Source organism: Marmota monax, unplaced genomic scaffold (genome assembly GCF_021218885.2).
Source record: "Marmota monax isolate L192 unplaced genomic scaffold, Marmota_monax_Labrador192_F-V1.1 WCK01_AAM20220418_F8-fsc00157, whole genome shotgun sequence".
NCBI lineage: Eukaryota > Metazoa > Chordata > Mammalia > Rodentia > Sciuridae > Marmota > Marmota monax.
Window position 1 is genome coordinate 3336213 of NW_026694573.1, and position 17970 is coordinate 3354182.

The following is a 17970-nucleotide window of genomic DNA, read 5'->3' on the forward strand; positions in this document are numbered from 1 at the left end:
TGGCCTGAGAGAGTGGGTATGATAGAAAGGATAGGGGGTCCAGGCCCAGCTGTGCTCCCTGCAGTACCTCCCCTGTAGGATAGGTAGCACTGCCCTATGGTGGGATGTATGGCCAGGGTTCTAGTTCTCACTATTTAAGCACACTGTGGTACAGAACATAGAGGGAAGGATGCTAGCTAGGAAGCTGGTAAGAAAGGATTCCTCTCAAGGCTGGTAAAAAGGCCCCAGAGAAAGTTTGAGGAAGCCAGGTCCATGCCCACCCTCTCTCCCTGCCCCCAGCTTCACCAGAGGCACCATTGCCCAGGGATCTTGGGCCTGAGCACTATTGCCAGCCCTTTGAGTCTAAGGCAGCTTTATTTCTGGCTGTGAGTAGGGGTTTCAGATAAACAAGTCAGAGCTGCTTTTGGGGGTAGTAGGAGGTCCCCCCAATAGCAAATGGGTACTGGGTCCACGTGGCAGGTTTTCAGGGTTGGTTAAAGGGAGAAGTCCCTCTGTGCCCATTTTGAGCAAACTGAGGCCACACTTCTCCTCTCAGCCACCTCTACTAGATAAGAAATCAGTTCTGGAGATACATTCCATAGCTCAGTGGTCAAAGCCCATGGCCAGAACTGCCTGGAGCTGTGGGATCGATGTCTGCAGAACTGCTGCTCATCTCAGTTTGCTAGTGCAGCCAGGAAGGAGCGGACTGCCTGCCTTCCCCGTGGGCGCCCTGAACAGCCCACACACTCCTTTCCAACCTACTTCTTGTTTCCCCAGAACCTCCAGTGGGCCCGAGATGTGTTGCTAGGCAGCAGTATCCCATGGCAACAACTGCAGCACATGCCGGCACAGGGGCTCTTCTGTGAGAGGAACAAGACCAATTTCTTCAATGTGAGTACTTTGCCTTGTTGATTTCTGAGGCTTCTTGCTGCCACTGCTTTTTATTGAAGGCGCATGAATCAACCCTCTGGGCGGGCATTCCCAGGGCTACAGATTTGCAGTACCTTCAGAGGACAAGCAGGGTGGCGCAGGTGAGAGTGCACCAGACTCAGGCAGGGGATGATTGCTGAGCGACTTCTGGCAAATCACTGTCCCTCTGTGCACTGGTTTGCTGTCTGCAGTGAGAGCGGAATGGGTGACCCTGGTGTGTTCTCTGGAGTCCCAGAGAATAAGGCGGGCAGTGGTGAGAAGAGCTTTAGGTCACAGTCCTGCTCCCTCTGGAGCAGTTCCACCTCCCACTTTGTAGTCTTGGGCACCAAGAGATTCTGACTACAGGTGACTCTACTGCTTAGAAAATAAGTTTGCCCAATGCTGGGCTTTCAGTACCCTTTTAGCTTTGACATTCCATGTGGAATGGAAACCCACTCCTTAGGCAAGAATGGCCCGCTGCCCAGGCCTGTCTGCCTCCCATCCCAAAAGCCCACATCTGTCTTCCTTGATACCCTGCCAAGCCAAACCCTTCATCATTTGTTCTGCCTTTCACAGACAACTGGCCCCTCACTCCTCTACCTCCAACTCCACATGCATCCTCCACCACCCTTCCTAGCATGGCCAGATCCCAGCTGAGTGGCTTTGATAAGTCACACAGTCCCTCTCACCTTTGTTTCTTATGTATTTTTCCCTGGTTTTCCAATATTCATAGAGAAACTGAAAAATGGAGTCAGCCTGAATTGGAGCTAAGAAGGGCAGTTCTCAAAGAATATGACAGAAGTTGGTTCTCAGGTCCCATCTGGCTAGGTCTCAGACTGTGACCTTCTGAGTCTGGTTGGTACTCCAGACCTGGGAGTCCTATATCTGTGCACCTCTTTCTTTTGGTATTATATACAAATAGTAGCTGTCTTTGGTAATCAAGCAACATGGTACAAAGGAGTTTGCCATGAAAAAGAAGTATGCTCTCACCCACATGCCCAGGCCATAGCCATACCCCACAGGAGTTTACTGTTCTTTGTCCCATGTGTGTCCTTCCAGAGGACATCTGCCTTTTGTAAGCTAGTTTGCATTTTAAAGAAGTAAAAGTACATATTTGTGCCCTCCCTCTGTTTTTTTCATTGAAGAGCATGTCTTGGAGAGTGTTTAGCACTTGCTCATTCTATTCATTGATTGAGATGCTGAGGATCAAACTCAGGGCCTAAGCAAATTCTTTTCCACTGAGCTATATGTCTAGCCTGCTCAGTCTTTTTAATAACTGCACAGGACTCCCAAAATATGAATGCCCTATAGTTTATCTGCCTATTCCCTATTGATGGGCATTTACATTATTTTCAGTCTTTTGTTTCTATAATGTTTTAATATACACCTAATTTTACATTTGTGGGAGCCCATTTATAGGATAAATACTGAAATCAAATTCCTAGGACAAAGGGTATGGTACCTTTAAAGTAGATAACCACTCTCCAAAGAACTGGCCCACTTTCCTTTTAGACTCACGTTTTCAGACCTCATCAGTTCTATATTACCGACTTGGAAATATTTGCTCCTAAGTAGATGGAAATGCTATCTATCGTGTTTCATGTATTATGAGTGAGATTGACGATGATGATATCATGTTAAGTTTTAACTTCTGTTTAGTTCTACTCATGTTCATTTGTCTGTTGGATTATTGGTTCTTTTTTATTTGATATAATGAAGTGTGCCCATTTGGTAACATTTTTCTGCAGTTGATAGACCAAGCAAATTTTTTAATTACCATGAGCTCTTGGGTTTACTTACCTTTTAAAGTGGGTTTCCATTACCTTGCCTCTCCTTGAAGAGTAACTGTAGGAACCAAGTTAAATGATGAGGTGGTATTCCTAATCCAGAATCTGGCACATGGTAGGTACTCGAGAAAATGGTTTCCTTTCCTCCTCTACTATTGGTGCTTTGCCCTTAAAGACAGTGCAGAAATATTGGAAGGAGAGGCCCAGCCTTCATGCCTGCCTCATGGGTGAGGCACTCAGCCTTTCTAATGCTGAAGTTAAGGAAACTGGTACCTCAGGTACTGGGTCAAATGGAGCACATCTGAGCTGGGGCCCTGTGCTCCAGGCCCCATTCCCACTAGGCTTACTCCTGGCAAGTTCCCTCATAGTTTCTGAGAACTTCTAGAAAATGAGTCCTACAGAAACACATTTAGAGGTTGTGTCAGCCAGAAGCCTCTGTAGAAAGCTGGACTGGTGTTTTGAGTGGTTTTTCCCTCTTCTGGGTCAGCTGCTTGTTCTTCCAGCAACCTGCTGTTTTTACTACCCTCAGCATCCCTCCCAGCCCCATCTGCTTTTTTAGCCTGGTGCCCAGCATGGCAGGAAGTGCTGGGCAGACCTTGAGCAGTCAGCACACAATTCTGAACAATGTCTTTTACTAGGTGTGAGGAAACTGTTTACTAACATGTTGATGGAGGAATATATAGGACAGCCCTCAGACACTACTGGGACAAAACCATGTCTCTTGACAGATAGAGCTCTGGAATCCCATCTCACAGTGGTCCTTTATTTCCTGTGTCTGAGGACATCCTTCAAGGCTCAGTAATTGTCTTTGGACCCACTAAGATTTCCCAAGTCCACTTCTAAAAGCTCAAGGCCAGCTGTAGGTCAGGGTGAGCTAGCTGGCCCACCTTCCCTCCAGTGTGCAATGGGGTTTACTGCTTTGTTCTGGGGAAGGCAAAAGTGAGGTAGTGGGGACCAGCTCTTTTAAGGAGATTTCCTCCTTAAAAGGAGGTAGGTAGAGGTTGAGGGGCAGGGTTACCACATGCCCTGGCCTGCCATTCTTCCAGGCCCACTGACCTGGACCATTCATGCTTCCCAGCCTCAGTGCCATTCACCCAACTATTTAGGCAGCCCCCTCATCTATCCCAACAGAAGGTGGGAAACCTTCCTATTATATTTTTAGTGACAATTTTTGAAAATTGTGTTGAGTCATATAGGACCATGTTGTCACTACAGACAGATACATAGAGGAGCTACACCCCTTTGTTTGCCCACCTCAAGCACTGTGCCCTTCTTAGAGGTGCTTCAGTGAGAGCACAACTGTTCTGTTTCTGAAAACATGTATGTGTGCATATGTGAATATGTCATAATGTGTGTTCTTCGGCAGCTTGCTCTTTTCACTGACTTGAAATCTTGGGTTTCCATGTGAGAAGTTCAGGCCATTTTGTTCTTAGCAATTGCTGCCCTCTCCTTGGGTGGGCACATGGGTAGGCCCTGTATTTGCTCTCACAGCATCCTAGGGCATGTATTCTTGTGTTGCTGCCATGTTGTGTGAGTCTCCTGGTCTGGTCGAGCCTGACCCAGAGAAGGTGCTTATGGAGAATTTCTGGGTAGATTTCAACTTGTTTCCCTTGATAGATGGCTTCCAAGCACATTGTCCGGTCTATTTAGTGCTGAATACACTAGATGACAGGGAGATCTTTGGCTCCTGCCACAGGACACAGAAGGCTTATGATAGAGCCCCTCAGGGCCTTTCTGCGGGGCCTCTGTTGGATGCTATAGACCATGTGGGAGGTCAGGGTGCTGCTTAGCTAGGAAGTGGGCAGGAGAGAAGGGTCAGGATTATTTGTACTTTTGGTGTTTACCTTTTTGAGGTCTTTTTATATACCCTAGAGATTAGTGCTCTATCTGATATGTGAGGGGTAAAAATTTGCTCCAAGATGTAGGCTTTCTATTCAACTCACAGATTGTTTCTTTTTCTGAGAAGAAACATTTTAGTTTGAATCCATCCCATTTATTGATTGTTGATCTTAATTCTTGCATTATAGGAGTCTTATTAAGGAAGTTGGGGCCTAATCCTACATGATGAAGATTAGGGCCTACTTTTTAATTTTTAGACTCAAGGTCTCTGGTTTAATTCCTAGGTCCTTGATCCACTTTGAGTTGAGTTTTGTGCATGGTGAGAGATAGGGGTTTAATTTCATTTTGTTGCATATGGATTTCCAGAAGGGCCAGGATTAGAGGCATCCTTGTGAAGCTCCTCAGGCTGGACCCTCCCTTAGGTAAGTGACTGAGCCTTCTTGGGAAAGAATGGATGTTAAGGGACATGGGTGAATGGGACCTTAGGTTCTAACATCCCAGACAAGAAACATTCCATCCCCAGCCCTTGCACGTGGGACCTGCCCTATTGTTGTCTAGTCCCCTGCAGTGGCACAGACATGGTGTGCATTAAGCCCAGTGGTGTGGGTTGGACCTGTGGATAAGTGAAGGAGGAATAAACTTTGTGCATATTCATTCCCACTGTTTTGTACACTAACTGAACCAGCATCCTTAGAGAAAGAACAGCTCCCCACCTAGCCTTTTCCTGCCACCTGATCTCTGCTGTGGAAAATCCTGCTTGTGGGTATTCAAGCTAAGGCAGGAGCGTGTCAAAGCTCCTGGGCTGAGGCTCCTACACCACAATAAGCTGACATCCCCAGCAAAGGCCCCCATTACACCAGTCCTCTCTTACCAGCAGAAGAGTCTAGTCTGTGCCAAAACAGAGCCAGAGTTGTTGGATGTTGTTGGTTAGGGCCACCCAGGACACTATTGCCCAACCTTTCAAAGTCTCAGGAAGGGCTGACAAAAAGCACCGGCCATGTGATTCAAAGCTCTTAAGCCAGTTGTACAGAAAAGGAAGTCCAGGAAAGACACAGAGGCCTGGGGTGGGAGGCAATGAGACTGAAATTGCACCTGTAGGCATAGGATAGTCCCTCTCCTTTATCAGTCAAGTCCAAAGGGGCTACAGAGAATGGAACCAGGGGATTATCGTCCTCTGGGCAGAGGAGGCCAGAAAAGCACATGCCAAGTTGGATGGCACATGTTTCTGGGTGACTGTCCATTCCAATGAAGTTAAAAGCTTATTTCTGGGTCCCTAGAAACTTCTTGGGTTTCCTGTGCAGGCAGTGCACCTCTAGGAAGGCAAGCCTGTGGGGGCTGGGGCCAAGCTGCTTTGTCCAGAGTGAACCCCTTTCCCTATCTTGTAGTTGATTCAGAAATATTCTTCCATAGTAACCAAGCCAGAGATGGCTCTCCCTTCTTCCCCAAAATGTTTGTTCATTTTAGCAGGCAGGGCTTTTTCTTATTTCAGTTCAGTTTCCAGTCTCTGTGAAAGAAGCAAAGGGAGGTGCAGGCCAGATTGGCACTGATTCCTACTTCTGAGACTGTGTGGGGTGGGCAGTACCCATGTCCTGAACTAAAGAGAGCAGAGGGAAGATGCTAGCTTCTGTGACTACCCTGTATGTGGTGTTTCCTCCATAGCCACCAGCAGTCCCTGGGACCTAGAGTCACCAAAAAGCGCACACAAACAGATTTTGGTCACATATACACTCAGCTCTGGGATACTGCATCCCTTCCTTGGCCTTACACAAGCCTAGGACTGCCCCTGAGCAGGGTGGTCCTGACAAGTAGATGAAAGTCCTCAGCATATTGCACAATTTATTTCTAGGACTGGAGGTCATCTCACATGGAGCCTCAGTGATTTTCCATGAATCCCAGTGGACTTCCACTGATCCCAGAGTCTAGTGCTGATGCTGGAAGGGGTGGGATTGAAGCAGGGGCTAGTAGAGACTCTGATTCATGCATGGTTAGGACATCCTGAGCCTCAAGGCCTACCCTGGCTTTAGTGGAGCTGCACAAGATGCAGACATAGCTATTCTGCCATCACATAGGCCCTTTTCTGCTTGGCCAGGTCTTCAGTTGGTGCCTATGGATACAGGTCATTTTCCCTCTTTCTTGGCCATGGCTGCATAGCACTCCACTGTGTGACCATCCCACAGATTGTTTACCTGCCCTCTTTTGAATACATAGGTATTCTCTACTGGTACAGACACACCGCTTCCTTACATCTTCTTCCTCCCCTATTCTAGCATCTCTGTGAACAAATGCCTGGAAGTACAGACCAGGACATAGACCCTCTATTTCCTAACCCAGTACTGTAGAACCATTTGGGGTCTGGGGCCAAATCACCAGATAGTTCTACAGTACTGGGTTAGTTTCCCTCTTTCCAGCATTCCCTCTTCCACCCCCAGCCCTCAATCACCGATGACTTTCATTTTGGCCCATGTGTGGGGTATGGTGAGGAACTTGGGTGGTTTCAGTCTGTGCTTCCCAGGTGACTTGGCCCGAGGCCAGTCCCCTTTCTTTGACTAGGCTCTGAAGTTTTCTCTTCTACCTGGCAGCTCCCACACAGGCTCAGCTGGTTCTATTTGTCCTGAGTCTATGCCACTTAAATTGATGGGAAATATGGTCATCATGAGCTATCTTTGTATCTATTTTTTTTTAACAAAAGTTTATTCTTAAATTTACAACAGACTCCAAGACAGCATTTCATTCTAGCTATAGGTGGCAAGATGTTATAGCAGGGACCCTGATATTTAAATAGCAATGGAATCAATGGTCACCATCATCTCAGTATCAAAGAACCACCTTACTTTTTGCCAGATTTCTTAATTCCACTCATGGCCAGGGTCCTTTCCTGTGGCTTTTGATTTTAGCTCCTCAAATTTATTCTGTTACTCTTTATGTTCCTGCTTGAAAGCGCATCTTCCTTATCCATCTCCTTGTCCTGCTTCTTTGCCGTAGTCTGGCTGGACACAAATAACCGAGCCACCTCAAAGCCTTGTAGGTTCAAATAGCAACTACTTTATTTCAACTCTTACCGGCACTGCACATGCGCTTTTCCGCCAACGCCACCCACCCACCCACGCGGCCTTCTCCCGGGACACACCACACACCAACCACACACCAACCAGAAATCCCTCCTCCGGAAATCCCCCCTCCGGCACTTCCCCAACCAATGGGAACTCTCCAGGAATCCCCAGATTCCAAAGTAGCAGGAGATTCCAAACTCCAAAGTAGCCCTAGAACTCCAAAGTAGCAGGCTGAGGTGGACAGCAGGAGTCTAATTTACAATTGAATACACAGCTTAACATAACCATTTATCATCTCAGTGGCTTGCTGGGGTCACCTCTCAACCACTCCTTCTGGCAAAAATGCCATGCGTCATTCCCACTCGGCTATGGCTCTCAGCACTTCTTGGCCTATTTCAGGGGCTCCTTCTTGCCATCTTCATGGCCCTACTTGGCGTCTGCCACCCCTATCCCATCTTTGTATCTTTTAAGTGTGTGTGCTCTGTGTAGTCCCTAGCCCTGTATCATAAGTATACACTAAGGGCTTTGATGCAGTCTTGGGAAGGAAGGGCCCCCCACACACACTGGTAGAGCAGCCACCTGGGGGGCTGACCACTTGCCAGAGCTAGAGGGAAGGAGAAAAGGTCTTCATGGTCCCAGGACTACATTCTGTTCAACAAGAATCACTCACATCCATTCTATTTTAACTGCTACCAGTTGGCTCATGTGGCCTTGGGAGAATCCCTACTTCTTCCCATCTGGCGAGTAGATGCCAGGTACAGTGGGCCCACTTTTCAGGCCAGACTTCAGCTAGTGCCATTCCCCTTCAGAAAGAGCCAGCAGTCCAGATGGAGACCAGTAGAGCCAGGCAGAACACAGCCAATGGACCCCCACCCTGGGGACTTCATCTAAAACAGCATTGCTATTGTCTTCACAATGCCTCCTCCAGCTCAGGGAGGACATGCCTAGTGACTATGAATCCCTCTCACCCCCAAGAGAATTACCTGGGATGAATAACTGGAAAGAGGCAGCCTTAGAACAAAGGGATAACAGGCATATCAGTGTTCTTAGTTCATGTACCCAGGAATTCAGCTGTGGCCGGTATCCAGGGCCTTCACCTCCTGTTGCAGGGCCAGATCCCTTATTGCCTCCCCCATCACCTTAGGCCAGACTTGCTTCTTCTCTGCCTCAGTCCCTCCTACTTTTAAGAGGTACCATGCCTAGTGGGCCTGTGGACCACTCTATCCCCAGACACCAGCCCCAAGTTCAGAGCTTGTTGTGGGTAGATATCAGTAAAGGCCAAGTCGCAAACTAGGGATAAGAGGTATTAGTCTCTATCTATCCCTAAGACCTACCATCACCCCAGGCAGCCAGCAGGGGTAAACAAGCCCCAAAAGCTTCAGTATGAGGACTTTCTGCCTACCCTCTCCATCAGGACTAAGAAACATCAGGATAGGAAGAGCCTGAGTTATAATAGCCCCATGCCTTCCCTCATTCAGGCCTATATCACCTTCTCCCCACTCAGGACCAGCTGTGACTGGTTCTCCTTATATCACTACTTGTCCCTGTGCCCATGCTTCAAGAAGTGCATTAACCCACTGTACACCTGCTATGGATCAGGTCCTGGGCCCACTATATTATCAACAAGGCTCAGATCTGAAGGCCAACCCTCAAGGTTGGAAGGTCCCATCACCAGTCTGTGCTGCAGGATGGGCATCAACCTCAGTGTCTAGCACTGAATCCCATGCATGGAGACCAGCAGCCCCACCCAAAGGAGAAAAGCAGGAGTCTGCTGGTACCTTCATGTCATTGGCACAGCTACCCTAGGCAGGAGTGTTACCCATTGGCTGAATGGGGAGGATGGGGTGGCATTGAACAGAAGAACATGGGCATTTAGCCTTTCCCTAGGAGACGAGGTTGGGATTCCAAGCCAATGAGGGGGATGTAATAGGTAGACTAAGGTGTTTAATAGATCTGCTTTTGGGAGTGGAACAGCACTATAGGCTAACTTGGGCACCAGGTCTATTGGGGGTTGTGCCACCTCTCTATGGTAGCCACCTCACCCAGGCCCGTTTCAGGGCTGGGGCTCCTGAGGCCAGGAGCAGAAACAGTAGAGGCCTCATTTGCTACTGCACCAGAACATCTTTGCCTGATCCAGCCTGGTCTTATTAGGGGCCTATCAGGGAAGGGTGCCTATGGCAGCTATTGTAGGACCAGTCTCATTGGAGGGTTTATTTGGGGGTACATCCTTTGGTCTCCCATAATATATCTAGGAGGTTTAGGTACTATTATTATCCCCACTGTAGAGACATAGAAATTTTTACCAGTGGTCTCCAAAGGCTGTGATAAAAGCCCTTTTCTATCCTCTGCCCATTTTGAGGCCCTGTTGCAGTTCATTCCACAGCTTGCATATCTTCTTAATGTTGTCAGAAGGGTGTTGCTGAGTATGTTTCTGCAGCAGCAATTGCTAGTGGTCATGGCACAGTGACCCAGGGCCCTGCAGAGTACTGGTGCTATTGTACCCCCTTGAAGTATAGAAGCTGAGGAAATGCCACAAGATCACACAGCTAGCAAATGGCCAGTCTGGGATTCTAGTCTGTTTGACTTCAAGTCCTACACCCTTCTTAGCTGCTGTGTCATTGGGAATTCAGAGGCAACTTCCCAGCTCTCTTTTCTGTTTGTGCTGCCTGCTGTGGGTATGTGATAGGGAGGGACAGCAAGAATGGGAAATTGTGTCTTTGTCCCACTTTCCCCCTCCTCCTTTCAATAATAGAGTCTCTTGTCCCTCCCTTGCTTTGAACAGGGCTGATGGGGCTACGCTGCCCCCAGTTTGTAGAAACCATAAGTCTCCTCCACACTCCAGCCTCCCTTGAATGGCATCCTGTTGACCATCCTGACCACAGGCCTTTGGCCTCCCTCAGTGCCTTCCTAAGGCCAGTTCAGACCTGCTTGTGGATGCCATTCTTCAATTTATGTTCCCCACAGGATCTCTGCACCTAGCTTCCTCAAGTTCACCCCCAGTCTTGCCCCAGGTTGGCAGCCTCCTTGCCCAAGAATAGCTTCTTCTCATGTCAGGCCCTGCCTGAGCCCCCAACAGGAATCACTTTGTATATGTGCTTTTTGAGGCCCCCAGGACTTCCCCCCGCCCCTTTTTGGTATCTGGGATTGAAATCAAAGGCACTCAACCACTGAGCCACATCCCCAGCCCTGTTTTGTATTTTATTTAGAGACAGGGTCTTGCTGAGTTGCTTAGCGCCTTGCTTTTGCTGAGGCTGGCTTTGAACTTGTGATCCTCCCACCTCAGTCTCCCGTGCTGCTGGGATTACAGGTGTGTGCCACTGTGCCTGGCTAGGCCCCCAGACTTGACTAAGCACTCAGTCCTCCTGGAATTCAGATGCCTTCACCTAAAGATGAGCAGACAGTGTGAAAAAGACATGAAGTCAGTGTTGGGGATGTGCCTGTGAAGGATAGAACAAGGCCCAGCTTCCGAACAAAGGAACGGTGTGCACGATAACGTGAGGCACAGGTGGGTACACACCAGTAAGGGTCTTGAAGAGTTACAGGGTGTACACATGGATGGTTGGGTAGATGCTGCCATGAGTGTAGATTGCCAGGAGCACTGTTGACACACCCATCCTCAGGTCTTGTACTCACCATAGCTCATTAAATCTTCACAGCCTTCCTGCCTTACAGATGAAAGAATCTGAGGTTAGTGCCTGAGGTTCAGATATTCTGAACCAAATCAGTGGCAGTAGGAATGGTGGCCAGTGAACAGCTCCAGAGATGGGCAAGAAGGACCTTGAACACCCATGAACTGACAGTATAAGGGGCAGGGCAGTAATGACAGGGAGTATAAAGAGAAGTGGGCCCAGGAGCCTAGTAGGCCTGGGTCTGAGTGCAAGGATGTTCCTGTCCTCCAGTGGACAGCATACTAGGATGCCCATACCAGGATGCCACTAAGAGGTAAGCAGTGTCCTCAATGCCGCATGAGACTGTGTTGGGAGGATGCTGCTTATTGTCCCAGAGTACCCTTATTTCCTAAAGTTCCAGCATCATTTGGTTCTCAAAAGAATGGTCTGGGATTGGTTATGGCTTTTTCTCTTCGTCCACAGTCACCAATGGCTGTGGAAATACCATCCCTGGCTGGTCAGGAATCCTGTGGGGCTTTTGCTCCTAGGGCCCACCCTTGGTGGCTGTGACTCTGAAAGGTCACCTAGACTCACTGAGCTGACTCTTCATCATGAAGATGACCCAAGGTATACAGCAGAGCCATTACTGTGCTGTGGGGTCAAAGGAAGCCCAATCACATCACAGTGGTAATCAGAGGACAAAAAAGCAGGGGAAAAGTTTAAATTGAGGAAATGCGAGCTTCTTGGCTGCAATAGGAATTGCTGCAATAGCACTATTTTTAGCATTGCTGAGATGATCCATCGGCCAATTGTACACGCAGAGTAAACAAAAGAAACATTTCAAGTTCTCCAGGGGAAAAAAGGTCCGGTTTTTAGGAATCTTAGAGTTAGCACACTGAGCGTATCCCCCACCCTTCCTTTCTTCCTATGTCCTTAACTCTGTAGATTGAGTAAAACTTAACGGCTTTGGGCTTTCTCAGCCCCAGGTCTAGCCTGGAGCAGGTATCAAAGGCCTCCTTGTCATCCCTGCCTTTGTATCTGGGGAGGGGGCAAGCCCCAGAGCATCAGATGGAGGAGTGCTTCTCCTGAGAAACTTCCATGACTCTTTGCCTGAGGGCCAGCAAAAGGAAACACAGTAGGGTTGCAGGGACAAGGAGGGGGCAAAGCCATGGACACAGGATGCCCAGGCCCCTACCTTAATAGGATACAGCACCAGTTAGAAGTCTTGCCAAGCGAGACTGCCTGTGTTCATGGCTATGATTTATGAAAGAAAGAGAGAAACAGAGAGTGAGAGAGAGAAAGGAAGAAAGAAAGAAACCAAATGTTAGACTGTCATCCCCTGGTGTACATTCTTTTCTGGAAACACTTTTCACCTCTAGGTATAGATTCAGAATTGTGGTGAGGTCAAGATGTTTGGTCAGAGGGAATCCATCTCTTTCATGGTCTCATCACCAAGTCCTTAGGATAGCCCTGAAAAGGGAGTTCAGGATCCCCTACAGATGAGGCAGCCATGACTTGCTAAGGTCACACAGCCTGTGAGTGGCAGAGCCTGGACTAGAGCCCAGGATTGGAGACCCATATCCTGTGGTCTAGCTTCCATGCCAGAGTTTTTGCGCAGCCTCTCTGGAGCACTGTTATTTTTCCCCCAGAAGAACTGCAATGTTTGTGTATACATCCAGTTCTGACCTCAGCTCTGGTCCCCTCCGCCCCCAGCTGCTCCACTCTGTATGTTCACTCAAGAGCTCACTGTTTAACATTCCTGAAGAGAAGAATATTTTTCAATATAGACTTTTTTTTACTACTGTAAGTTATTTTTTAGAGGTTTGCTCTTCCTGCCATGTCTTTCTGAGGCATGGATGATGGACTGAGCTTGGGAAAAGCCTTATATCCTACATGCTTTGTTCTCCCAAGAAACTGCTCTAGGCCTAGGCCTAGGCCTATTGCCTAACAGGGCAGCACCTAGCTGCAGATCTCAGCAGGGAAGATAACACTTCTGGGCTAAGTTGTAGTGCCCTCAGCAAGGCTGGAAAATGGAGCAAGATAGGCAGCCCTCTCAGACTCAGGGTGGCGTGGGAAAAGGCAGAGAGGTTGGGGGGAGGTCTATGGCCACTAAGGGGTCAGAGACAGAAAGCTCTTATCTCTAAGCTAGGAAGAAGAGGGGGTTACTTCAAGAATGTGTCCTTTTCGCCAGGCATGGTGACACATGCCTGTAATCCCATTGACTTGAGAGACTCAGGAGGATCACAAGTTTGAGGCTAGCACTGGCAATTTATTGAGGCCCTGTCTTAAAATAGAAATTAAAAAGGGCTGGGGGTGTAGCTCAGTGATAGAGCACCCCTTGTGTGATTTAAATTCCCAGTACCACAAAGGAAAAAAAAAAATCAACAACAACACTTCATTGAGAGGGGACAAGAAAGAGATAGCAGTGCCAGCCTTTGCTTTGTTCATTTAGTCTCCAGGTCAACATTGGCTTGTCTAGCATGTGTGAGGCACTGGGTTCAATCCTCAGCACCACAGAAAATAAATAAATAAATAAATAAATGCTATTGTGTCCTTATGATAGATTCTTATGGCAGCAAAGTCTAGTATGGCTCATATCTTTCTAGGGATTCTGGCTAGCCCTCAAGCCCCAGGGTTAAAGAGCACATTCTGACCTGAGGGCTCCCATCCTTTACTATGCATGTCACTGGGGTTGCCCTGAGTGGGGTTCTTGAGCCAGGAGCCTCTGTGAGTGTGGCCAGGGCTTGTGGAAGGCAGGAAGGACCCAGAAGAACAGAACATCTGGGCCAAGTCCAACATAATCCCCAGGTCTTCACAGTGTGCCCACTCTTGGGGAAGAATGCCACTCTGCCCTTGGTTTAGTTCTGTTGTTGACTTTCTGGTCCTGGCCCCTTTGACCTCAGTTTCTCCATCTCCAAAGGTGGACCAGTTGAATGAGGTCAGTGGTTTTCCAGCCCTTTTTCCAAAAGAAACCTTTTTCACAAACCCAATGGAAAACAGATGAGAGGGTAGCTGCTCCAGCAGCCACAGGAAGAGCCAGACCCCACCCTCTCAGGCCACATTCCCACTGGCCCAGGCTCCTGATCAGGAAAGCTGTAAGCCAGAGCTGTGGGCTTCCTCTCTTCCTTGCCTCCAGAGTCCCAGGCAGCACCTACTCTTCCTGTTGTCCTTAGCTCAGTAGCCAGGTCTCCTTTGTAGAAAGGCTTCAGTCTAAGAAGTTAATCTCTATCACCCTTTCTTCTCCCCCCACCCCACCCCGCTTTTCCTATTTGGAAAGTTTGACCATGTTGCTTGTTGCTTCTGAGAAACTTGAGTTTGAAATACTGAAGCCCTTTCCTGGTTACCATGGTAATGGGCTGGGCCCACAAGTGCCTGGGGGCCAGGCACTGCCCAGGAGCAAGCCAAGGAGTCCCTTACACATGGGGCCTCTGTGCTTCTGTAGTGTGTATCCTGTCCTGTCTCTGATCTTGGGTGGAACACCCCAGTCACCTCCAGGCTCTTCTCCACATCTGGTTCCACCCCATACCACTGGGTGGCTTTGAGAAAGCTAATCAGTGTTTATAAGGCTCAACTCCTTCATGGAAAGGATCACATGAAAATGCTCAGCAAAAATACATTACTGCTGTGGACCATAGCACCTGCTTGGGACACCGTACACAGCAACAGTGACCATTGTGTTTAGGGGACATGGGGTAGGGAAAAGACTAGGTGGTTAAAGGAATACAGGTGATAGGGCTTACTGGAGTCAGTGAAGAAGGTAAGATGGTTTGGGGCCAATTGGGGAGACTCCCTGAAAGCATTGCAGAAATTCACTTATTAAAAAACAGTTTTGGCTGGATGTGGTGGTGCACTCCTGTAATCCCAGCAATTCTGGAGGCTGAGACAAAAAGTTCACAAATTCAAGGCCAGCCTCAGCAACTTAACAAGACCCTAAGCAACTTAGTGAAACCCTGTCTCAAAATTGTTTTTAAAACAATTTTGGTGGTGCCACTGGGGATGTAGCTCAGTGGTAAAATACCCCTAGGTTCAATCCCCGGTATCAAAAAATAAAAAGTTTTGAAATGCTGATTGTTAATATGTGTATAAGTTAAGTTAGCTCAGAGCAGGTAGCCTTATGGAAGTTCCCCATGGAATATGCCTGCAGATTCAGCTTGTCACTGGCTGGACACAGATTCTGTAGTCTCCCAAATACCACCCTCTCAATACACAGAAACACTGGGTCATTTGTTCAACAAGCCCAAGCAAATGAGGGTCCCGTCTGGACTACTGGGGAAACAACCCAGCATCTGGGTCAATAGGAGCATCCATCAGTAATGGGCTACCATCAGCTTAGCTCCAAGCTTTATTTCCAGGGAGGGATCTACTTAGCCATACTCAGAGCAGGAATGGAGAGCCTTGGACTGCAGGCCACACCTGAGCTCAGGGCCTGGTGGACAGTGAACCTGGCCCTGCCTCAGGGGAATGGGGTACTCTATGAGGTAATGTGCCTTTGACAGAAAGGTTAGCCTCCAGTGGCTATAGTAGATGAGAAGTCCCTCTCCTGGGAGACAGGAGATACCCATGCTCAGGCATAGCCATAGAGGGAGTACTCCAAGTGGCTGGGATCCCACTTCACTCAGCTTCATTCCCTGAGGTCAATGTGAGCACCACTCCCAACTCTCAGCCTAGGCACCTGGGTATACTATTCTGTGGATCTCATAGTATTATGGGCCTAGGAGAGGGGTTTTCTGCCAGTCCACAGCAAGGGTGGTTCAGAACACTCCTGAAAGCTTATACTAACTTTGCAATTGGCCAGATTGTCAGACAGGGGAGAAGGCATTCTCGAGGATCCAACACGGCCTGTAACTGTCATAGTACTCTCACACGAAGCCCCAGGAGGCTCTAGCATGGACTTGGGCACTTCCCCCTGTGGAGAGACAAGGAGGGTAACTCATCTTGTGAGGAACCTTCCTGCCCTTGGCCTAAGTATTCTTACCTGTCATCTAGAGATGGTATGCCTGCGTTGGGGCTCTGGAGAAGGCTGTAGACCAGGGCTCAGAGTGCAGGACACTATGTGGTAGAGTACTACGTCCAAAGAGGCCAGAGTCTACAAAGCATTCTCCCAAAGATGTCTCCTCAGAGGCTTTGCTTAATGGGAGCTTAGCATAGAATCCCTGAGCTCCCCTCAAATCACCGTAGGCCTCCCTCTTGCTGTGACAGCAGAAACTGGAACCTTGGGCAGCCCAAATCCCTACCCCTGGGTGTATTTATCTGTAAACCTCAGTGTATTCATCTGTACTGGCAGATGTGGGGGTGCTGTCAGGCTCCTTCACCACTGTGCATGTGAGAATGTGCCTATGGACCTACTCCCAGACTGTATGGGTGAGCACACATGCTCTGGAGAGCTGGATGCTACTGGTGCAAGGACTGAACACTTGACACTGATAACAGCTTCTCTGTGGCCTGGAGATGATGAGCACATGTTCTCAGCTTCCTTCAGTCTGACTTGATCTTACAGGAAGTAGATAAGGTATAAAGTGAGGTCATGAGCTTGCAAGGTGCAAGCATTACTTTGGCACCTGGTTTTCATGCCTGTGCCAGTAACTGGGGACAACTGAGAGGAGTGACCCAACTGGAGCTGTCCAGACCTGGGTAATAGATCTCAACCATCCTAGACACTTCTTGCTATGTAACTGCATGAAGCACTCAGATTCTCTGAACCTGTTCACATGTGTGTTGTATCTATCAATGTGGATGGTGAGAGGCTTTAGTGGTGTGACTGACGTGGATTCAGAACTCTTTAATATCCAACTGGGATATTAAAGAAGCCCCTTGTCCTTCTCTACAGCCTAGGAGTGGCTTGTGCCAGGTATGTCTTCCTGCAAATAAGTGACTTCTAGGAGCCCAGGCATGCATCTTTCATGTCCCCAGTAGCAAGCACATTGCCTGACAAAGAAATTATCCTCCATTGGCAAAAAGTACTGCATTTTCCAGGCTGAAAGGACAGGTTGGACCCAGGCTGATTTGGACAAGAGGCACCTGGAAAGGACTCATGGTAAGCTTAGAAATGCTAGTGGGCAGGAACCAGGCTAAGAGTAGGAGACTAGTCAGCTCAAAGAGGGGATATCACTGGGCCAGGTGGATTCAAGGCCCTTGGTGATCTAGGGAGGGAAGAGGGAGCTCCTTGCACTCAAGTGGTAAGAGAAGCTTGTGGTGGGTACAGCATCTCTCCAATTAGACCATCAATAATGGTCCATTCCCACCTTTCCTTGTTCTTTCTTCAGTGAGGATAGAAGCAGCAGCCAACAATTGGTGGACAATTCCAGTGCAGCCTACCTCACTGGAAAGAAAGCAGGGAGGAAGACTCTTTGAGGCTATAAATAGCAGGGGTTTGGCCATGTGCTCTGGAGTAAGGCCTTTTCCTTCTGAGTCCTTTCCTCCTCTGTAGATGGTCACAGTCAGTACTCTCCCTGAGGTCTGCAAAGCTAGTCATGTGCTAGGGAGAAGGGTACTGCTATTCTTGGAATGCAGTGGCTCACAGGTCCTGAGGCCTACCTGGCCCAGCCCTTTCTCTAACCCAGCTAGAAAATGAAGCCAGGCCACTTCCAGCAATAAAGCCCACTGGTGGACTCATCATAACATCTCTGTTCTGCTCTCCTACCCCTTGAGGATGTTGCTTCAAAAGTCTTCACTCAAGTTCTTGAGTGTCCCACACACCTACAGGTGTCCCACACACCTACACTTCTGCCTACCACAGAGCACTGTGTGGCACAACTCCAGGGGGCGCCATTCACATAGGTACTAAAAGAGGGTAGAGGA

General features: G+C 48.5%; 1 protein-coding gene across 11 annotated transcripts in view; it reads left to right on the forward strand.

Annotated features, from left to right (window-relative positions):
- Cabin1 (calcineurin binding protein 1) overlaps positions 1–17970 on the forward strand; it is a 144936-nt gene that overhangs the window by 100234 nt on the left and 26732 nt on the right. For all 11 annotated transcript variants that reach the window (XM_058571780.1, XM_058571775.1, XM_058571785.1 and 8 more), the window contains one exon: positions 757–870. In XM_058571780.1, coding sequence (XP_058427763.1) covers positions 757–870 — 114 coding nt within the window. The remainder of the gene's footprint in view (positions 1–756; positions 871–17970) is intronic.